We start from the raw sequence: 24,479 nt of genomic DNA on the forward strand, positions 1-24,479 counted from the left end.
AGTATGGAACTCTCCATTACATTTTATCAGACTCTTACTTTTTCTGTTTGGTGTTATACAGACCCAAGAAAATGATGAGCTAAGAAAAGCCCATGAAAAACGCAAGGAAAGGTTGCAGATGCTACAGACCAACTACAGAGCAGTAAAAGAGCAATTAAAGCAGTGGGAAGAGGGCTACAGCAAGTAAGTTACATAGCTCATTGAAAACATTTCACCTCAATATTAAATCTGAATGAAGTTATTGTACAGGTGTTCTAAAAGTGAATTTGATTCAAATGAAGTGATTATGTGATGATCAAGTCTTTATCCTTTATTAAAACAGAACACATGACGTACAATCGTATGATTAAATTTTAAGATTAAATCATAAAAGTAAAATGTCCTGAATTGACATCTTTACTTATTTTGTTTAAGATCTCATTTTAAACTTGACTGCTGGACAAAGGTCTGATAGCGTTGCTTATTATGCCTATCTAATTCCCCATGGGATTAATTTGTGGACTGTATGTTTTTCAGTTTCTATAATGGAACAATTGTTTTTTATGTTGCAAACTATATTTACAAATATATTTATTAAATAATATACAAATAATAATCCCTCAGTGAAACACTGAAAAATTCAAATATTAAAAAAGGATATTAGGATTGACTTTAGTTATTGAAAGGGGAAAAAACAGCATATGCCTCAAAAAGTAGAATATTCACCTTTGCCAAACAACTCTAAAGATATTATTTCTGGTCATTCTAGAAACAAATTGTTAATTATATTATAATTGTAAATAAAACTAAATAATGAGAATATTAAAACTCTGGCAAGTACAAGTTTTTAAATGTTTGAAAATCCCACCATAATTGGCAAAAATTCTCATTCTAAAATCTGAAAATTATGCCTAAAATCTTGTGTGTTAATTTAGGGACATCTGGGACTATAGATATATTACAGTATTTCAGTTTTAGAAATTTTAAGGGCTGAAGTATTTAGGCCCTGTTACAGGAAAACTTTTAAGCAGTTGTCATTGGGACTTAACTTGCTTAAAGTTCAGCATGTGCTTACATGCTTTCCTGAAAAAGGATGTTTTCCATTATCAGGGTCTTGGTTTGCTCCTATTAATCCAGATAATGTCTAATGAAAGATTCATGGTCAGATTCTCATTGATATTAGGATTTTGTCTGCCCTGCAGAGTGAGCCCAAGTTAGTAGAACTTGAGTTAGCAGGCCAAGGTTTGTTAACCTAGGCCTGGTTAGGAATTGTTGAAATCTGGGTCCCAAACTGGAGCTCCAACATATGTATTGCTTTATGTGGGCTCAAGTCCAATCTCCCATATGCCAGACTTTCTAGTGCCCTCCCAAAATGTGGCCTCTGTAGCCTTTTGTCCGTGGCATAACTTGACTTCTGGGAAAACTTGACTATCCGCCAAACTTGGCTGTCCAGAAGACAAAGAAAGTTTACACTAAGGATTGTGGGATACTTTTGGCAGACTTTCAGAGCATGAGTCCAATGGGGCTGCATCTACATTGCAAAGCAATATAACTTGAACCCTGGGTCCTGACTTCACTCAGGCATGGACCCTCCAATCTGTGGGGCCCTGGAATCTTAGGTTAGTGTTATTTGTGTGTAGACAGAAGGAGAGTTAGGCTTGAGCCTGAATTCAAACCCTGGGCTTACACTGCTGTGTAGACATATTCTAAGGCTCCATTACACCTCTCTAACCAAGTAAAGAGACCTTAAAATGCGTGTAAATATAATTTACTCTCACTTCTAAGGCTGCTTTGTAGTGCCAGAGTGATATGAAGGGGTCTTACTGTAACTGAGAATCAGGTATCAGGTATATCCCCAATTCATCTGTCCCTACCCCACTTTAGTAGATTCTCACTCCTGCACAATACTCTAGCATTTCTAGGGAGGCAGGCAGAGTATTTAAAATGTAAAAACTTATCAAGATGAAAATTTCGAAGATTTATGAAGTTATTCAGTACTTTTTCTCTGGGGGAGGAAGGAGGTTTGAAAGATCAAAACAAATGACATATAACTTTGTTTAAACTAAGATTGAGATGATTCAATTCTTTAGTAATAGCATGCAGAACTTTTAACCTCGAGGTGACTGTTTTAAATTCAGTCCAGGTTGCAGTGACTGAAACGTTTTGAATGGTAGCTGATGAAATGACATGATGGTCTGTGCCCAGTAACTAATATACAGGTGTCTAAGAGACATCCTTGGTGACAGAATCAACAAAGAGGGCAAGGATTGAAAGGATGCACACACTGAACTATTTTCATGTCCTTAGGTAAAGAAATTTAATTTCAGTTTTGATGTACACTGCGGCAGTCAGAGGGGTGGTCCATTCACTGTTGTATATATGGCCAATGGATATACTTCGGTTTCAGTTGTGGTCAGGGTAGCATCTTTTACCAGTACCGACTTCCTGTTTAATAAATAAATGAAGCCCGCTGTTGGCTAAATGGGAACATATTCAGGATACTCAAGTTTCAGTGCAACCTTAATATTCTTGGCTACAAGTTATATTGCTTCTATAGCAACTCGTACCAGCTGATTTATAGAGAAGGGTACTGGATGAAGCCCTGTGACTTGTCCTCCTGAATGGAGTTTATAAACAGTGTCTATAAAGTAAAGGCATAGCAATGGCCATGATATAACTGTAGAAATTTAAAGTGGGTTAAAAATTAAGAAAGTCACACATTAAACCATTATTTGTTATCACAAGGAACCCCAAACCACTCCTGACATTTAAATTGTGTGTTAGGAACAACTCAAAATCAAGCCCTTATGCAATTTCTGTTTCTCTGTAAAAGGTAGAGGCCTAATGCTCCTTTGATTCCTCAAGAACCTGCTGTTTGGATGGCAGCTGATGGAGTCCAATTCTCTTGTCAGTTGCACAATCAACTTCCATTGATATCAGTGACTGCAGGGATGGTGGGGCCTTCCACTCTTTTGTAGGTTATTCTTGCCTTGATAAGAATTTGGCACACAGTGAGAATGAAAAGCATTTCCGGCAGGAATAGTTTTATTTAATTGTTCTCCCTGGCATCATCGTTAGTTCACAGTAAGGGCATTTAAGTGAAATAGAAGTTTTGAAATCATTTCTTTTCTTTTCTTTCCTGTGTTTCCCCTAAATTCAGCATCTCTCTTTCTCACCCATGCTTTATCAACAAGAATGGGCTGTCATCTTGCTCTAAGACTGGATACTTGTGCCACTTATAGATTGATTGACAGGAGGTACTAGAGAGCTGGTGGCTCATAACCTTTTTGGAGACTGTGTACAACATTGTCACCTTGTACTTTCTCTCTGTTGACTGACTGAGGGAGACACTGATCTGCCACACATCAGTTCAGAGCGTGCTGCCATACCAGCAGGCTATCTTTCAGAAGCTATTTAATTGGAACTTTAATTTCGATACACCAGATTTTAGGACTCTTATCCAATAAAATACAAGAATTACATCCACTAGATGTAGCAATTTCAAGTAAGTGTGTGTGTGTGTGTGTGTGTGTGTGTGTGTGTGACTGAGAATGGAGCCACCTTTTTTTTTCTTGTCAGTTTTAAAATGTTAAAATAAATGTTTAAAATAAAAATATTTTCATTTATTAGCAGAACTGAAAACACTAAAAGCAAACACCAGCGTGCAGATCCCCACCGGCTTCGCCAAGAAGATTCTGATGCTGTCTGGAACGAGCTGGCATATTTCAAAAGGGAGCATAAAAAGCTATTGATTGAAAAGTGAGTTTCCTTTTTAAATGATATATACATGGAGAAATGTGCTTGTTTTCTGAAGCTTTTTCTCTTTGCGCCACACAGAGGAATTCCTTACAGAATTCCAAGATTAAACCATTATCTTCTACCAGAAACAAAAAGGGGGGAAAAAACATCAGATTTTTTTTCTTAAATCAGTGACAAGTTACAAGTTTGCAAGCACTAACAGAAACTGTGTTACATGATCTAGGGATTGTGTTAATTAATGTGGCTCTCATCTGTTGGAGGTGTCGCTCTTCATTAGCCTGTATCTTATACACTGCCGTGCTTCATTTTTGGAATGAGGTGGTGAGGGGATAACCTAGCCAGCCATCCTTGTTTGATCTCCTTGATACATATGCAGTGCAGAATGCCTCTGCTCTCTTGGTTCCCTGCCCTGTCCTACTAATCCCAGCTGTGCTCATTATGGTGTAGCCTTGGAGCCAGAGCTGTCCAAGCTAATTACTGGTAGCAGCAGAGCTGCCTGTTAAGGGTCTGGTGTGGATCTGCTAACACAGTCCTTGATAGTGACCTGCAAAAAGCACGAGGGAGTTGCTCTCTTTCTTGCTGTGCACTGCCTGTCCTTTGGGTTTAGTGCTGATCCCTTCACACAGCTCTTTTAGCTGCAATAAGTATAAAACTTGGTGAAGGAAACTCTTACTTTAGAAAACATTAAGTTTGCTTCTTTGATCTCAAAATTCATAGACTATTATACTCAGCCTAGCAAAGTAAGAAAACTTCCTTTTATACTAGACAAAGGGAAGTTAGTACAACATAATTAGCCTTTTCATGCTATTGAACAATTTCTTTAAGTCAAGTTGATCGTGTTGTTTAACAATCAAGATACATAAGGAACTTTTATTCAAACTTTGAGTAAGCTTTTGTTTGTCAGTATGACAACATTAATGAAAATTATTCTCTCATTTTGCCTCCATATATATATGCACTGTATGGAGCTTACCAGAAAGGCTAAATTAATAAGTCTCAGCTTTTAAAATTCTCTATCATAGGTAGGTGAGTCCATGTACAAGTGCATGTGTTCAGCTCACACATCCTACATACAGTATTGCCAGTATAAGTACTGCATGAAACTTTGTATTGTTAATTTTTACTGCCTACTCTGGTGAAATCATTCGTGTCACCTCAGCATTTTATCTTTTCATCTTATTTCCTAGTTCTATTGAGCTATTTATATCATGGCCGTCATAGTGCCTGTTTATTTTATTTATTTTGATCTTTATGCACATCCACCGGAAAGGAGCACCTATCCCTTATTCTGGGTGCTTTCTGACAGTTAAAGATGCAACTATATAATTGCTCTTGTAATTTTCCTTCAACCACTAATCACCATATCCACCACAGCCAAAAATAACCTACTAGCCAAAACATATTACAAATCTTCTACCAAAGCCCTGTGTTGGTAGGAAAAACAAATGGCTCATGCCTCGTGCATGCCCTGGTAGTGAATCAACTTGGACTATTTCAGATCAGAAGGGGAGCGAGTTCTAAAGCTGAGGGGCGTTCATGGGGAATGCCCTGCCAGCTATATTCTCCCTCCTATATCAGTCAAGTTCCAAGTCTGGTACCTCCACTGACCACACCTGTGGCAAAATAGCATAGAGAATTGGCTTCATTTCTGTTTAGGATTTATAGGTCAAAACCAAAGCTTAAATTCTGCTGGATACCTGACAGATAGCTAGTGTGCTGCTCTGGTCTCTGGAGAGCATGTGGTCCAGAGGAGATTGGGGATGAGTTCCCTTGAAGAGGTTTGTTGTGATTTACTGCTGATTTTGAAGGCTAGTTTTTTGTTAGTCAGTTAAAGAATAAACAAAAATACTTCCTACTTTCTGCGTGTCATCCTGAGGTTCTTATTCAGTGTTGGTTCTGATTTCATTCAACTGTACTCAAGCAAATTCCCATTTGGAGGACTGAGTATGCCTAAATAAGGTATTCAAGATGGGGTCTTGTATAATTTTGTGATTCTGCCTGGGGTAGAGACTCATTTGCAGATTCAGATTTCTTTTAGCAGCTGGATAAAAATTTATGTGCATGCAGAGGTGCACCAATTATCTAAATTGATGTAGTTAAACTAGTGCAAAAGGTTGTATGGTCACATTAATTGACCAAATTTATCAAATTAGCTTAAATTGATTAGGAGCAGATCTAAGTAAGCCACTCTTAAATTCAAGTATGAGTATCTAGGTAGGGTTTTTCCATTTGCTTAACTAAACTGGTTTAAAAACTGTTCTACTTTGGGAAATCCTTCAGTGAGGGAACAAATGACAGAACAGGCTTCAATCTTGTATGAAGGCCTATAAATACCAAACGCCACTCTGCAATAATCCCACAAAGGGGTGTACAGGCCTGATAAATCTCCTGCAGCATGATCCATGCCCTGAAAGTAAGACAAGAGTCATGTTAGGATATGATAGGACGTCACACATCACTGAAGTCTGGAAGGTAGCCTCTTTCTTAAGTTTCCTCCTTATCAGAGTCAGTATATGATGATTCCATTGACTGTAATGGGAGTTGCTGAATTTTCATCTCATTTGAAAACTGGGCATTTATTCATGCCAGCAAGTAAGCACGTAGCAGCTGAATTTTAGACACCTGTTTTTTGAAAGTCTTGGTCAAAGTGTTTTTGACCAAGGGTTTGGTTTTTTTCTGGGTTTATGAGGTGCAGAATACTCGAGGCTGAGAATGTTGATCACTATGAATCTATATGTTGATCTCTTATAAAGCCATCTCTAAAGCTGAGGTGGATATGAATTTTTTCATTTTTCTTCCTGAAATCTATTATACTATCATACTTTTCTTACAAACTATTCTGAAACAATTTTACAGATGCAATATTTGCTGTCCTAATCCTATAAAACAAGACATATTTTGTTTCTGCGTGCTTGTTAATCCAGTATTTGGCCTGTTGTTCCATGTATTTATTGTTATACCTGCATTAGTTGTAAGAATATATCATGGTCGTCACTGTGCCTGCAGGATGCATGGTTTATTCTGTGTTTTGTAAAGAATAGTGTATGTTTATTGTGCTGTCTACATACTTATTATTAATAGTGGAGTAGGTTTTCAAAGACACTGCCTGTAAGGGCCATTGAACTTAATAGGAATTATAGACATAAGTGCTATTTGAGCCTTTGAATGTCTATTCCAACATTAATTACAGTCTATTATTAGATTTTACAGTTAGTTAGTAAAATCAATAATCATGGGACCGCACTGTTGGTTCAGGTTCTCTATGCATGTATTTCTCCAGTAATGAATATCTCCTTCTTAACCCTTTTCCATTGGAGGGATGGGGATTCTTGCACTGTTACTGTAATTGACCTCTGTCCTAAAAGGGTGAAAGAAGAATTCTCAGTGTATACAGAAAATATTTTCATTGACAATTTTATTTGTTTTCTTCCTCTGTCATTTTCAAAAAACATTATTCACTTTCTTCCAAGATACAGTACATTATTTCAGACTTCAAACTGTGTATCAGATGTGGATGGAAAGCCACATTTTACAATTCATGCTTTATAGAACCTCATCCTTTCCATCCTCCGGAATGAAAAAATTGCATTGGTCCGAGATCTGAGACTTACTGTAGTGAGACCTGGATCAGTATCAAAAAAGCACCATTAGTCCAATTGAACTTTGACAGGTTTTATGCCTGGTATCCTGTAAACTACCAAGGCTAGAAACAAATGCACCTTGTCCTTGAAAAGCTAGGAATCCTAGAGATATCAGGTGCTAACCTCTTTTCAGAACTGAAGGGACAGGAGAAAAAACAAAAAATATGGCAGTTGGAATAACCTAAATTTACAGTATGTCTGTCATCTAAATTACTGAAATATATTTTCATTATTTTTCTTGTTATTGGATGTTAATTTCATAACATTTCAGTAATGCTATAAAAGTTAACAGGCCAAATCAAGTCAATGGAGTTAGAGGTAGGATGAATAATGCCCCTTATTTGTTCTGTTTGATAGTGCTGTGGTCACTATCCCACATGAAGTATGAGATACTCTTCAAATATTATATTGCTGTTGACATCAAAAGCAATTCCTGTTTCCATGTTCAGGATCTACATGAGCCCAGTAAAGTTAAGCAGAGACTATATGGGATTTCATCACTCCCTTCCACCCTAAGTCAAATAGCACAGTATTCAAGTTGCCTTTCAAACTTCACTGGGGAGCATGAACCATAGTGTCAGTACAAAAATTAGCTTTTCTTTAAGTTGCATAAAACAACTGAAAAACTTGAGCAGGTTAACATTCAGTATAAGTAATCACTGCTTACGCTGGCACAACTTGTGTTACTCATTGCAAAAATGGCTGCAGAATCCAGCTAAAAATCAGTAGCAATAAAATTAGTTTTGCTTTCAGTAAAGTTAATTTTTCTGTTTTTTTTCTTCTGTTTGAGTCCAAATATTGCAGCTAGCCAACTTGTAGCTGAGCATGATTGGTGCTCAACAACAAAAACAATTTTTAAAAATTATCTGGTAAGATATCCATTGGTCAAAAAAAGTGACAATTGCATTGATTGAGAGTGAAATTTTTAAAAGTACTAAATTCACTTAGGATCTTAAATCCCATTGAAAGTAACTTAGGCATTTTTGAATATTTTACTCCAATAGCTCATTTTTACCAATAATATTGTTATATATTTTTGAAATAAATTGCCAGTTATATTTCAGCAATAAACAATATCAGCGAACTGGTGCAGATATATTACTATTTTGTTCTGAGAGTGATCTGGCAAGGCTGATAGGATTAATGACCTACATTACATTATTAAGCCTTCTCTGGCACTCTTGTCACAATTTTCCACCAGATCTTGCAATTACTTATTAAGTCCTGGTTACTAGATAGACTGTGGTCTCAATCTGTATTTGGAAGTATTTTATCTTAGTGTTTCTCTTATTTTATCCAGACTTTCTTGGTGCAATGATAGGGGATTAGCCAGTCTGCTGATTTTTGTTGAAAATACGTAGTCCTGTTAAGCCCCCCTAAACAACCTTAACAGGGTTTTAGTTCTGCTTCAAATCTGAAGAGGCAGGTGTTTCTGTGGAAAAAATAGTATGCGGTCATGTAATTAAAGACTGTATTATAATGCATATGCATAAAGAGACTGAATTAAGTCTGCAAGGGAAACCTGAATTCTGACATTGTTGTGGGCAAGACTAGATACCAGGAAAGGAGTTTAGCTAGGCCAAAACTTTATTATCATATCTGGAAAACTATCTGGCAATATCCTAGCAAGTGCTAGGCAATCTATTCTTTTGTAAATCATACCACCTGGGCGAAAGGCTGCCGTAAGTGAAGAGGCTGTGGTAAGTGGATAGCCTCTCCAGAACAGGGATGGCATGGTAGTTACCAGCAGTAGTTTTTACCAGGTAACATCATGGTTTTTATTGCATTGGGGAAAACTAGTTAGTTGCATTTTAAGGCATTTTCTATTTTTAAAACTGGATAATTAATGCACACCACATTATACTTAGTTTTAGGTACATATTCAGACTGTAGTTACATAATGCAGTAGATTTATAGATTAATTTAGGGTTGTACAAATAAAAAGTAAAACTGCAGTCAGTGCAATACTAATGCATGTAATTATATTATTGAACATTGGAACGTGTGTACATTTTGGTTCAGTATTTTCTCAAGAAAATTATATGTCATGACTTATATTTCAGTTTTGAGTAGTATATAAGTAAATGTCAAATATATTCCATTATATGAAAACATCAGTAATGCAGAGTTGTAGGCTTGAAGCATGTGGAGTTGCAGACTACCACTCCATTTGACCATGCAGCATTCCGTAGCAGAAGATAAAGTTTGACGAGGTAGATAAACTGAGCCTATTTGTCAGTTTTGAATGGATGTATCCAGAGTTTGAAAAGACACATTCTGTGCTTCCTGGACTTGCTGGATGCTGATGCAATTATTTCCACCAGTTTCCTGATTTTAAATGGGTTTAATCCAGTATTTTCTAGCAGCCTGTCCTAAACTAGTTTTTCCCAGAAAATTGCCAACACTGGTCCAGAATCTGTTAATTTCACTGTCCTGCTGATACTCAGGCAAAAAACAGACACACATACAAAAACAGGGGGCAGAAATACTGACAGTTTCTGTCTGCAGACTCTGGAAGACAGCACAGTGTCAGTTTACAATGGGTTCTTGATTTTTTTTGAAGGGCTAAAAACATTAAGAGGGAGAAATAATTCTCTCTAGATCCATATGCAGAAGAAGATCCTTGCTGCATGGATCTTCCTATTCTGTGTGGGTTTGTGGGCAAGTGAATGCCTCTTGCACCTGTTCTCCTGCCTTGAACCTTGCACTCTGTCCTCCACCTAAAGGGAATATAGTTTCAGGTTGGATTATCTTCTCTTTCTCTCTCTCTCCTCCTCCCCCCCCCCCACTGTTTAGACACTTTTTGATATATAAATTCAAGTATACTAAGAAAGGAAAAATGGTACAAATTAAATGATTAAACATATAGTTAAGGCTGTAAGAAAATCATGGGCTGCGATTTTCTTGCAGGAACTGAAATCTGCAGTACTCACCACACTTTTGCACAATGCCGCTCTCTCAAATTTTGCCTGGCACCCCATACATCATGACCATATGGGGCATAGGTAGATAAGGAAAGAAAGAAGATTGGTTACCAGATGGAATTCTAGGCATCAAATTCTGTCTTCTGTCATCCTTTTGTAAGCTTCAATTGATGCTATATGTTTCTGCTATTTTAATCCTTAATTGTTGGCACATCTTTGGTTTTCCAGCAACTATTAATACAAAATTTAACACACACAACTAACTATTGACAGCCATAGGACTACTCTCTTTGTTCATTGTGTGACTGGACAGTGGGGTGGGAGACAATTTTTGTCATCGCTCTGTGCTGGATAGATGTTATAAATCAGACAGGCTTTACTGAACACCCGTAGATATCACTTCCTGCTATTTTTATCCATCAATAAATGAATGGGTCTGGAAATAAGAATGATAGACATATGTTTCTAGATCATGAATGTAAGAAATGAAGATTGACAGATTAGGGAATCTGTATAGTTAAATACCAGATTTCCTCGGACAAGCAGGACTGCAATTTTTTGTGTAAACTTTGTAGGTTTAAAATCTTCTTCCTGAAATGAATACCAGTAAATCATCCTGGATAGTTTGAAAGTGCCTAAAATGTAAGTGCTGCTAGTACTTTTTGCTTTACTCTGTCTTTTGTTAGTACTATTCCCAAACATATGTAATGTATTTTGCTCTCTCACACAGTCTAAATCAAACACCAGCTCCAAGGTTTGCTCTTAACTCCCAACGCGGTTAGTTGACAGACAAATATACAGACACGCTATTTGCAGGCAAATATTCCTGAATCATACCATTGTAGGAACAAAGCAATTTTTTTTGTCAAAATATTATTTGATTCTTGAAAAGTCAGATCAGGTTCAGGCCTGTCTCAGGCCCTAACAACTTTTTGGTACAAGAAAAATTCAATACAAGCATACTGGTGTGTCAGCCCTGTCCATCTTATTTTGTGACCCCTGTTTAAAGATTTTTAAGGGTGAAATTTTTCTTTGTTGTACCTAGCCCATTGAAATGAGTGGAATTAGTCCTGCTGTACCTTAGTGCAACAGAGTAGAGTTTTCCCCTATCAGAAGACTCATTGACAGATAGTAGCAGTGACTTCTCTCCAAACAGTGGAGGAGCTTGCAACATCGGTATACAATCCTCCTGCAGAGATATATTTATGAAAGATTATGATTTGGAGACACTCCCTCATAAGGGATAGTGTTGTGAGTGTGGGAATTTGGAGATGTGCTCTGTAGGCGGGGGTTGGGAACATTGCATGACTGTGTGCAGCAGTTCACCAGAGATGTTCTCCAGTTTGTTTTATTAAAGTTTTATTCCTTTCTCATTCGCTGGTTTATTTAGTGAACCCCAAGATTGTTACACCTCCGACCTCTTCTTTTATGAAAAAAGGTAGTGCTTTTCACTTTGTCTTGTCTTCCTTATAACAAGTCTTAATTAGGATGCTCCCCTCCTCCACCATCTGACCTAAGATCTCAGTGTGGATGGAAATTCTCTGGCACACTTTTCACATCCAGAGGACACTGAAGACCTACTTGTTCTGGATGCAGCAGCTTAGAAAATCCCATTTCCTCTTCATTCTCTAATAAGCTCCCCATTAAAAGATTAAAAAGCCTCTTCAGCCATCCTTTCCTGCACTGACCTTTTCCTGCATTTGGCTTACCTTGCAGCTTGGCAATTCTTCCTTGCCCAATCAAATTTAAGGCTAATTTCCTTAGAGTCATGGCCACTTCTGAGGTTAAGAGAAGAGAAGCCTTCCTGACTGAATTCAGCTAGGCAGCCATCTGAACTCTGTCAGCACCTTCTCCAAGTGCTACCACTGGATTTGTTTGTACCAAGGGATGTAGTGTTTGTGAAGAGTGCTCCAAAGGAGTGCAGCCTTAAGGGTTTCAAAATTGCTAACCAATACTGTGGCACAGTAGGAAGAAATAAATGAAGAAATGGTATATGCAGCGACATGTGTTGTGCTTCCTTACCCCTCTTAGTGCTCTGATGACTTTTGTTGGAACAAAAAGGATGACTTTCATCCAGTTATTGATAGTAATCAAAATGTGTTGATGTTGCATGCAGGATATTTGTCTGCAGAATACAGTATAGTGGCGGGGCTCCACTGTTGATCTACCTTGTTAGCAGGTATTGGAAGCCTGGAGGGAACTGCTGATGGATTCCTGCTGACTCATTGCACTAGACAGGACTCATTAACTTCACTTTGGCTATAAGGGAGATGGAAGTGACTTTCTGAGCAAATAAAGTCTAGGTTCTAGCCCTTGGGGAGAATGCTAAGAAGAACCAAGCCCGGGGAGAAGGTTTGAGCTGGAATTTGTGATTAGTCTCTTTGTGAATGAAACCAAAACCTAAGAAATAGGTGTGTGGAATGTATTTTAAAGCTTCCCCAAGTTTTAACTTTGTTCTCAAAATAGTTAAGAAAACATTTGTATCACATAGATGGAGCTACAAGACGATTATGATCAGATTCTGCCACCCTCACTAATGTTGAATTGTACCATGCTCTTTGAGAAGTCCCATTCATTTCAGTGGAGCTAGTTCCAGTAAGCTTCAGGTTGGAATTCAGTGTGCCAGTTTTAACCTATAAAGTCTTAAATGGTTTGGGAGCTAATTACGTGGGAGCTCATTTCTCTCCCCCATGATACACTACCATAGTTGAAAACAGCAGAGGTGCTAAAGCTGGAGGGGGACTTGCTGTCAGGGAGTTCTCTGGAAAGGAGCCTCCAGAACCCATATTTGTTAACTTTCCAGGCATGCTGCAAACCCCATATTTTCCTCCTCTTTGTTAAAGCTGTTGAAGAGGGGATGGGCTGAGTGAGACAAGTATGTTTAGTGGCAGTCCTTGTGTTTATAATGAAATTTTTAATTTTAGAGAATAAGTGCCTAGAGAACTGGATGAGTTTCTGGAGCTGTGTTTTTAAATTTAGAAGCAATAAATAATACCTGCACAGTAAGGTAATCTTCAGTGTGAGTAAAACTGGTAGGATTTAACGAGAAAGTGTTTGGGGGTGCCCTTTTAGGGATGAAATGAAAACTTTTGAGACAAACCAAACTGACTTATAGACTACATCCTGACTATTTCTGAAAGTATATAGGGATACAAAGGCTGCCTAGAAGATGAGCATTTGTGCAGAAGTTAAAAAAGAAGTACTCCAAGTATAAACATATAGGTGGGTATATTCAGAAACTGGAGTGCATGTTTGTATGTTGATTATCTCTGCATCAGTGGTGCCATTTTAAAAAGTAACTTTCACTCAAAGCTCTCCAGGACTACAGAACTAAAAGCTGCTGCTTCTCCTAGGCCTCTAGTGACTGTCACCTTCAAGAGATAAAAGGAAAATTTGAAGATGAGGTTTTTAAGAACAAAAGCTATAATTCAAGATGGTGGATCACAGTACTTATATCTATGATTGGTGGCTCTTTTCTGAAGTGATTATGTGGTGATGGCTCTGATTTGTGCTATGATGCTTGTCATCTCAAAACTGGCTAAGCTTACACATTGGTCAAATGCTATGCTGCGGTTTCTTGGTCCAAAAGGATTTTGTATTAATGCTTTAGATCATTGTCTTTTGAATCATTTAAAAGTGTTGTGCCACCTTACCTGGACAATGGTGACTCGAGGGGTTTTGCTACTATTGTAATTGTGGTGATGGGGGTGTGTGTCTTGTTTGTTTATTTGTTTGTTTTTGTTTTGTTGTATTTTTTTACAAATAACAGGTCAACTAAAGACTGAAATTTTGGTGGACAAGAAGTAGCACTGTTTTCTCAGGTTTCTGTGCCTTAATCAGTTATGGAGAATTGAAGGAATTGAGGAGTTTTTGCACCAAAACATGAGAAATTAGAGAGGGAATGAACATCCTGGGTCATCATCAGTGGTTTAGGAGAACAATGATAAGTGAGACAATTGAAAAATTAGCACCCACTGATACTCATGCACGCCCCCTAGAATCCACTGTAGGTGACAAAAGTTGTGGCCACATGGAGTGGCATTCTGCATGACTAAATGGAGCTCAATGTTTCCCGCCCTGATAAAACAAAGAAAGAGAAATGAAGACATTTTCTGCAGAACATTTAGAGTAGACATACTTTTCTGAGCCCATTCAGCTTTACGCTGTAGATCTTCTGGCTCACTGGATTCAAAAGTCAAGTCTCACTTCTGGTCTGTCTTAGTACAACTAGCAAGTAAAATTCCTTAATAATTTTGTTAATATTATTAATCATATTTAAGGTTTTGTATACTCTGAGGCACTTTAGACATGAATTATGCTACAAGGGCCTCAGAATGATTCAGCGCTTCATACATCCACATCCTTGAGTCCTGGCCAATCAGAACAGTATTCCTTGTATTGTTTTGTTCTGATATTCTTTCTCAGCATCCAAAAATTTATTTTTTTTTAAATACTGCAAACTTATCTTTAATTGTGCATAGTGAGAAGCTGTCATAAACAGATAGCTAAGGGTTAATGTCTCTTTCACCTGAAGCACCTGACCAGAGGACCAATCAGGAAACCGGATTTTTTCAACTCTGGGTCGAGGAACCATAAACCCCCTACAGGCCAAGGTGGATGCTATCCAAAAGTGGCCTGTCCCACGGTCAAAGAAACAGGTCCAATCCTTCTTAGGCTTGGCCGGATACTACAGGCGATTTGTACCACACTACAGCCAAATCGCTGTCCCATTGACCGACCTGACCAAAAAGACCCAGCCAAATGCAGTTAAGTGGACTGATGAGTGTCAAAAGGTCTTTACCCAACTTAAGGCAACGCTCATGTCTGACCCTGTACTCAGGGCCCCGGACTTTGACAAGCCATTCCTAGTAACCACGGATGCATCTGAGCGTGGTATAGGAGCAGTGCTCATGCAGGAAGCAACAGATCACAACTTCCATCCTGTCGTGTTTCTCAGCAAGAAACTGTCTGAGAGGGAAAGTCACTGGTCAGTCAGTGAAAAGGAATGCTATGCCATTGTGTACGCCCTGGAAAAGCTACGCCCATATGTTTGGGGACAGCAGTTTGTTTTTGAATAAGGCTGTTTATTCAATATTCTTTTAAGCAATTGACCCTGTATTTCGTCACCTTAATACAGAGAGACCATTTGTATGTATTTTTCTTTCTTTTTATATAAAGCTTTCTTTTAAGACCTGTTGGAGTTTTTCCTTACTTCAGGGAAATTGAGTCTATACTCACCAGGGAATTGGTGGGAGGAAGAAATCAGGGGGAGATCTGTGTGTGTTGAATTTGCTAGCCTGATTTTGCATTTCCTCTGGGTGAAGAGGAAAGTGCTTTTTGTTTCCAGGACTGGGAACGGAGAGGGGGAGTCACTCTGTTTGGATTCACAGAGCTTGTGTCTGTGTATCTCTCCAGGAGCACCTGGAGGGGGGAAGGGAAAAAGGATTATTTCCCTTTGGTGTGAGACTCAAGGGATTTGGGTCTTGGGGTCCCCAGGGAAGGTTTTTCAGGGGGACCAGAGTGCCCCAAAACACTCTAATTTTTTGGGTGGTGGCAGCAAGTACCAGGTCCAAGCTGGTAACTAAGCTTGGAGGTTTTCATGCTTACCCCCATATTTTGGACGCTAAGGTCCAAATCTGGGGCTAAGGTTATGACAGAAGCTAGAAGTTTTGACAACGCTTAAAGAGGTGATTTTGCTTTTTGGTACTGAAGAAGGCAATTCTTTCCTTCCCTCGTTTGGAGAAGAGTAGAAATAACTCTAAATCTGAGGTGGGGGTGGCGGGACTGGCCTTGAGGGAAGTCTTTATTAGAATTAACTGTAAAATACCTGCTAAAGAAGCTGAGTGAGAGTCTTAAAAGCAGACACTGGTTGGAATGCCCCTGTGGCAGTTGGAAATCTTTTTCTAACCCTGTTTTGTTATGAAAATCAGCTAGTCATACATTATATTCCCTGATTCATGGACATGTTTAACTCACCTAACAGGCTTGATATGCAAGCTGTTGGACAAACGTATGTATGCGATTTGCCCATCACTATTGGATGTATGTAAATAAATACTTTACAGAATCAACTCAAGATTTATTTTTGAAAAATCATGATACAATCCAGGTATCTTGTATAACAGTTGTTCTCTCTGGAAGGGCCCAATCTAACTCCCATTGGCTTTAGTGTGAATCTTTCAATTGATTTTGATGGGAGTTGGATTGGGCCCCATGGTAGTTTCAAGTACTGAGATGGTTGTGCTTAGCAGCATCCTGCTCACCAAGGTTGTGTGCACACAATCATGGCAATACTAATTGCTTTCAAAAGAGCTTTGAGAGATACTTCATATATAAAATTAAATTCTGTTCTGTTCTGATGTGTTTGTGTTAAATATTTGGGGCATTTTTCAATATTCCTTAATATGTGAATGAAGCATCCATCTTGGGTGGAACATAATTAACAGCATATTTCCTTTCCAAAGAATGTTTTAGCATAGTAAAACTGTAAAAAGGTAAAAGGAAATAAAAATAACTAGTAAATAGATCTGTGATCACAGCAGAAACCAACATTTTGGCACATTTCAAAACCTGTTTATATCGCATTCAGGTAAACAAAAACTTGTCCATGTGAAGATCACATGTAGCTATAGTCCAAGCAATTATTAATTAGCTCCAGAATATCACAGCTTTTAAAATGGTTCACTTACCGAGTATTATCATTAGAGATATGATTGTGGACTTTGAATTTAATGAAATTTAACAAAGTTTAGCAGAATGGTTACTTATTTTCTTTTTATCTAGGTTACTAATGGCTATTACTAGTAATGAATCTCCTTTGCCTAAGGTCTATCATGGATACAGAGACAAGATATTTTATGCATACCCTCAGAGACTGTACTATGCAATTTTGTGTAATTTTTAAAAAAAACCTATAATTTGAATTTATATTCAGTTCTCTTTGCCTATTTATTTAATCAGTTTATCTGTGATTAGGATTATACGTGCAGATCTTTGAAACGTGAATGCCCTTACAGATTTTATCTACTCAGTATGTCAATCTACAGCACAGTATAATTTGTTAAAATAGTTTACAGTATTTAATATTCATTAGCACAGAACCCATACAATTTTTATGTGTTGTAATAGTCTTTGTCCTGGAGGTTTAATGTTTAAAACCATGTTGAGTAATGGTATACACTACATAAAACAAATATAACCATGACTTTAAAATGTAGCAGCAACCTTAACTGTTTTAGGAGAATAGTAGCTATAAATGTGTGAATTTACCCCAGGCTCATAACCTGGGAATCATCTTTGACTCCTCCTTTCTCTTTGAGCTGCACATCCCAGCTATGTCCAATCTAGCCATTTCTTCCTCTATAACTTTTCTGAGATCCAAGCTTTTTCTAACCACACAGTGAAAAACATTTTTCAGGTCCACATTTCTCATCTGGATCACAGAAACCTCTCCAGCCTCCCTGATAATTGCTTTGCCACTTCTAGTAATGTATTTAAAACCCGGTCATCTTTCTTGCCTGATCTTCTATGGCGCTCTGCTCTTTGAAGCCCTCCACTGGCTCCACCTCTTCTGCCATATCAAATTCAAACTTCATGTGCTCTCCTGCAGGACTTCTCACAGTTCTTCCCTCCCTATTTATCTGCTCTTTTCTTTTACCAGCTCACCCCCATCCATTTTGCATTGTGTTTCATGTCCTTGCATCACTTCTATGCTCCTCTTAGCAGCCACCTTTGTGCCTTCTTTTATGCTCCTTCCTTTGCATGTAATAGTATCTCAGATTTCATCTGTAACCTTCTCTTCCTTCAAATTCCGCTTCGGTCAGGTATAGTTAAAAACCTTTGGGTGCCACCACAAGATCAAATAATAAATAAGAACATTGAATGCAATGTGTTAAAGCTGTGCAATTTAAATAAAAAAGGTAGGAACTGGGAGAAGTTAGGGTTCCTAGAGCAATGTTAACTCTGCAATATTGAGCATCCTGTATATTTTCTGGCATGGCATATATTTAACAACTGAAACAGAAACGTAGAAAAGAACACTGGAAATTAGTACATATGTACAACATGACCAAGTTAACATTGTCATGAGATGCTTAAAGCTGAACTGAAAAGTCAAAAACCAGATTCCCTTTTACTACTACTATTTTATGAAGTATAAAATAGACTATCTCAAAGATTTTTAAAGTAATTTTTCTTTTGCCCTTTTTAATATTAATACTATCAGGTTCTCATGTTTCTGAATGTCTATTGCAATATGATAGGATTGCTTATAGAGTGATGCCATACAAGGATATAACTTGAGCTGCAGTTCCTCCCATCGACTGACAGGTGAGGGGATACTGAAGATCAACAGTGTAAAAGTGGCATCTCTTTTTTTTCTTCAGTTGTTCAGAGTCTGGTGTGACATTAGAAGGAAGATTGGTATTGTCATCAAAGGAGAAAAGTTAGAAATTTACTGGGTTAGAAATTTACTTTTGTTTTCATTTAATTAAAGCTTAGAGTTTGTGGAATATTGCAGAAATATAGCAAAATTCGTGGAAAGATCCTAAAGTTGTGGAACCCATGATTTTATTGCCACAATAAGAATGGGCCCAAAATTTGTGTCATATTCAAAACCAACAGTTCTTTTGGAATATGTTCAGCTTTGACAATTTTTTTGATGCTGGTGGCTGGAAGCTGAAGGAGGCATATGCTGACGTTGAGTTGAGAGCTCTTCCACATTTCAAGCTACAATCAGGTGGCATTAGTACAAAAAAATTCTTCAGAGAGACTTCTTTCACACTATTGTAGACTCTTCAAAGGGTCAGCCTCTCAGCTTCTGTTAGTGCTGTGGATCTTTTGAGAGTCTATAAACACCCTGCCGTTTGTTCACCACTTGTTCAGTGAAACAGAAGAATTCCACACACACACAACTGCCTTTGAGATAGATCAAAACCCAATATGGTTTTCTATTCCAGGGTTTGATTTCTTAATTGAAAATATATCAAACAATCCAATATTTTTATGTTTATACTTGTCTATGATAGCCACAGCATGTATTAGCTTCTCTTCCAAAATAACGCTGGGATCTCTTATTCACAATATCTAAGCTTTGAGGCTGCCTTCCTTTCTTTCTGGTTACAGTAGATTAGTATTCTGCATTATCCCACAGCTTATTTTTGATCCCTGGAGTGAAAGGATTGCAGAGGCAGTACAGTCATCTCTGGATGAAGGGAGACAAAGTGCCTCTTGTCACTAGAATCACTTTGGTCAATGTAGAATCAATGTGGATGGGCTTTGAAGAGAATCCTATCCAGACTTCACTGGAGTACGGTTGCTATGACATGGAGCCTTGAAAAGGGGACCAGTGGGGGATAGTTTGGCAGAAGATCCTGCATTGAGAACCCTTGGAAAATAATATATGAACACTTCTTTAGAGCTCTATTTATTAGCATTTTTAACAGAGGGAGGAGGAGGAGAATAACCAGGGTATAGTTGTGCCTGCATATTACATTTGCAAGCATGTTAAAAAGCATTTGTGTGCAGCTCTTAAATAGACTTCAGGTCAGGAAATATTGTTAAACATTGCAATTTTCTACTCTAAGTTATCAAGATAGTTTTGGAACAATTGGTATGGAGGCCAAGGGAGCTGCTTCATTTTAAGTCTTGTTCATCCCATGTCAATGATTCCTATCTACTCTGTATACTAAAGGCCTCATAAATGATGTTGGAAAGACATATGTCTTCAAACAGTCATGGTAAAAAGATACACCATTAACTGTATTTGCTTCCATGCCGTCCTCATTTTCTGATATTCAATACTGAGCGTATTGTATACCAGAGATGTAAAGACTATCCATCAGTTGTTTTTTCTATTATTTCTGCCAATTGCCATAAAATTGATCACTACGAAAATAGAAAAGTTTGAAAATGTGACATTCTAGTAGCGGAATATTGAATTTATTCAGTCTTTTCCAGGAGATAAGGCTAAGCAACAGTCTGTATCTTCAGATAATTTAAACATTTAGAAATCTGTTCTATGCCAACTGAATAGAGATATGATTTGTACCTCCCAACACTTGTGGCCCTGAGTAAGTATATGAACAATATAATCATGGGCAGTAGAACTGTAAAAGGCCTATTATTTCATCTAAACCATTCCCTTCCCAGTGTGGCAGCGATCCGTGAATACATCTTCTGAATGCTTTTTACACTATATAGAAATACAGTTTTACATCTATTTCATTCCCTTCTTTCACTAATTAAGCATGTAGGTCCTGATGAAAGCATCTAGGAATGTTCTTAACTTTAAGCACATGAGTAATCTCATTAGTTTCAATGAGACTGCACATGTGCCTAAACCCTATGCTAGATAGGGACTTTAAAATTTATCAAACAGAAACTCTGCCTTTCTCTATCCCCTTCAATCCTCTCTTATTCATTTACTTGTATTTTGTCAATCCCTGAAACTCTTTCACGCCACGCCCATTTGCTGCAATCCCCTTTGAAAACCTCCTAGTATTCTTCACCTCCTCTTCATACCCTTGTATGTGTGCATATATGTGCATATATACATAGATGGGCCAAATTTTCATTGATGCTAAAGCCCCTTTGTCAAAGTGTCATAAAGGGGTTTCAGCATAAATGAAAATATGATCCCCCCATATGAATGTATATACTTAGAAGGGAGGAGCTGAAACCACTAATGTACGTAAAATTGCAAAATCTATATCTGAGTTTTGTGAATTTACTGGCAATTGTGTTATATCAGTTTTTACTTACAGTAGCAAGGACGAAAGTATCTACATTCTAAAACAAAAGCATCTGTATTTAAATCATATATGTTCCCTTGCCAGTAATATTTATTTTGATATGTTTTTCATTTAATTTTGTTTCATATTTTTATTAGGATGTGTTTGGCTGTTTCTCTATACCTTCTTATTTGCTTATGCTATTTTGTAGATTGAATCTTGAAGAAGAATTAGATCAGATGAAAGTACGTAGATCTATGGATAAGGCTACAATACAAGAACTGAATCTGTGTCTGCAACAAGAAAGGGAAGGTAAAAAAAATTCTAATTATATAATATTTGATTAGACAGAAAATATTTTATTTGGGTTTTCTTTTCTCTCAATATTTTTTTTAATTTCTGATTTGGAATTCTGCCGACACATATATGTTCTTTTTTTAAATGTACAGTTACACTTTTTTAGTTCTCTACATGATTCATAAAGTAGTAATCATTCATTCTAAAAGGAAATAGTTTTCCAAAACTTTGTATCCTGAGAATTCAAGATGACCAGTGCAGTGTCCAGATACAAATGTTATAAAATCTGCAATATAAGATTTAGAAAGTTTATGGCATCCCAATAACCAAATTAATTTAGACAGGAACCAAAATGGTGGAAATATATGAAAATGATTCCCACAAGATTGCTTCTGTTTCTGTATCCTTGCCACGTCACTGTTCCTATCCTCATCCCCCTACTTTCACCCTCTGCTTTACTTGAAATGTCTGGGGACTACAGCGAGGTTCAAGAGCACTCATTTTAGTTGGACAGTCACTGCTTTTCTAGAAGGTTTCTGAAGCTCAGCAGAACCAGTGGGGATATCCCACAGGTCTCAATGTGAAGAAGCCCCGTTTTGGGGAACTGCAGTATTAGTGAGTAGCCTAATTTTTCCTTTTTGTCTGCTGCTGGCTGCTTTCCATTTCTATTTTTGCAGAAATGTTGGCCAGGTTGGTAAAACAAAATAAAGTAACATTTTTTAAAAAGCGTATGTTTTACAACCAGGCACCCAGTTCCAAAAAAATCTGTGAAAGCATCCAGCTGCTAAAAATGGCAAGTGGCTGGATTCTCACCTGCTTTCTAGTTCCTATTTTCATCAAAACAGACAGGGTGGATTGATTTAAATCAAGGCGATTTAAATTGCTAAGTGGAAAGCTCGAATTAAATAATTGATTTTAATCAACTTTTCCATTTCTATTTCAGTTATTTTCTAAAGAAAGATGCATTCTCATTGGTTGATATAACCATTAGTTGTAAATCAACATAATTTAAATAGAGCCTTTACATTCGATTTGATACATCATTTTGCTACTTAGGAGGCTACACCATAACTATGTACAGTTATTTAAGTAATTATATAGTTTAATATTTTCAGATTGTTATTTATTTTACATTTTTAGTATGTTAGAAAATGATGAATGATATATTGCTTACCTACTAGATAATTAACTTTTTGCTCATGATTATACAGAAAAGCAGCCATTACTTCCAAGTTTTTGAGAGACTCATGGATTCAGTGTATTTACTTTCTATTTAAATGTTTTAAAAGATTATAATAAATTTAGGCTTTAATAATTTTGTATTAAATTCATATGTCATTTTAAACAGGTTGATTTTTCAAAAGAAAACTAAGCAAAATCAAAGAAATCTTTTTGAAATAAAAAATCTGTTTTTTTAAAAAGAGCTTTTAAAAATCATCAGTTTTTATCTACCCTGAAAACACGTATTGAACTGGAGGAAATAATGTAAGGATTTAAAATATTGATTTAAAAATCACTCACCTTGTTTTTTCTAGTTTAGTCCACCTTCAAACAGAACCAGGAATGGAAAGGCCGCTAGCAGCTAGGAGTGAGCTGGCTGACTGTTGAACAATAATGGTGTCACTTTCTAAAAAAATTCAGACCTCGGGAATCGTAAAGTCTTCTAAACTATTTAGTACTTGGATGCTTAAAAGAACCCCAAACCTTTACAGAATAAAACGTCTTTATTTTATGAAATATATATTCCTCTCTCCTTAAAGAAAATTATACACAAATTTCAGACTATGCCAATACATTGGTCACTTGCATGTCTAAGGTGATTGAAAACAAAAGATTAAACACAGTCGAGTTGTGTGAGTATCCAGTTTAATTGCATTTCCTATCAATTGTTGTTGCTTACCTGAACACTATAAATATTAATATTTTTTTCTAGAGATAAGTAGCTGGCTTAAATCCCAGGATATATTTTAAGTGAAAAGTCTCATTAGTGTGTCAGAATGAATTTATTACAGCTTTGTGAAGGTAATGTTTACAGTTCAGTCTCAAAAATGACTCACTCATCCACACTACAATGATGAACTGCTTCTCTTGTGCTCCTCCTGGACACTTTAGAAGGTGCAGAACAGGAGAGAACATTGCACAATGTTTTCTGGTTGAACTCCTAGTAGTTTGGAGCCATAGAAAACTTGATGTTTATAAGGTTTCCTATGCTAACTGAATTTTAATGGTGTGATGGAGTGTACAAGATTTATAGTGACCATTGAAGGGGGGGTCTCCCTACCCTGCTGATGATCCTTGGAAAGGTTTTGTCAAGACAGACAATGATTGTTTTTAGTTAAAGCCCGACAAGATTTTCAGCATTGACTAAGAGGCACAGCCATACAGGCAGAAATTAGATGCAACTAGTCTAGTAAAGTGTAGAAATGAACCTTGTTAAAGTTTAGAACCATGAGATGATTGTTTGGAAGTTAGGACAGAGGGCTTGAGAGATACTTGTAGATACTTCTGTTTGTTGGTTAGTTTGTTTGGGGGTCTTTTGTGTGTGTTTTAGGGTTTAAACCACATATGGGAATTATCCATCTACATGGGGCTTTTCAGTTTTGTGTTTTCTTTGGAAAAGAATCTTTTTAAAAAATTCATAACCCTGAAATCCCAGATTGGGGAGAGTGAGTGTTTCTTTTTTGGAGGGTGCAGGGGGCAGTGGTGGGAAGTTGTTTTTAAGTTTAAGCTTTCTAGATTCTCAGACTATGCCCTACTACAAATTGTTCCTTGTTTTCTTCTTTTAATAAAAGAAGGGAGTTTGCAGATCGAAAACTTAGGTGGGAGTCCTGCAGTTACAGACCTCCTCCTGTGTGCAGGACAGGAATGCAATTTCTGGATGCGTCCTAAAGTGCGCAGAAGAGGGGCTCTGCTGCCACAGAAAGATGGGCAAATAAGAGCATTCTTTTTGTGTACCTTAGGAGGCAAGCTCATAGGTAGGTGTCGAGTTTCCTAAGCTCCACTGGAGCAGGGAACAAAGGTATACATATTACAGCCCTACCAAATTCACGGTCCATTTTGGTCAATTTCACAGTCATGGAATTTAAAAATCATAAATATCATGATTTTAGCTATTTAAATCTGAAATTTCACAGTATTGTAATTGTAGG

General features: G+C 37.3%; 1 protein-coding gene across 5 annotated transcripts in view; it reads left to right on the forward strand.

Annotated features, from left to right (window-relative positions):
* The window catches only part of CNTLN (centlein), a 263,011-nt gene that overhangs the window by 137,169 nt on the left and 101,363 nt on the right, over positions 1-24,479 (forward strand). For 4 of the 5 annotated variants that reach the window (XM_030566562.1, XM_030566560.1, XM_030566563.1 and 1 more), the window contains 3 exons: positions 62-183; positions 3,610-3,738; positions 21,245-21,345. In XM_030566562.1, coding sequence (XP_030422422.1) covers positions 62-183; positions 3,610-3,738; positions 21,245-21,345 — 352 coding nt within the window. The remainder of the gene's footprint in view (positions 1-61; positions 184-3,609; positions 3,739-21,244; positions 21,346-24,479) is intronic. The other variant, XM_030566561.1, reaches the window with a different exon arrangement.

This window comes from Gopherus evgoodei, chromosome 6, assembly GCF_007399415.2.
Source record: "Gopherus evgoodei ecotype Sinaloan lineage chromosome 6, rGopEvg1_v1.p, whole genome shotgun sequence".
NCBI lineage: Eukaryota > Metazoa > Chordata > Testudines > Testudinidae > Gopherus > Gopherus evgoodei.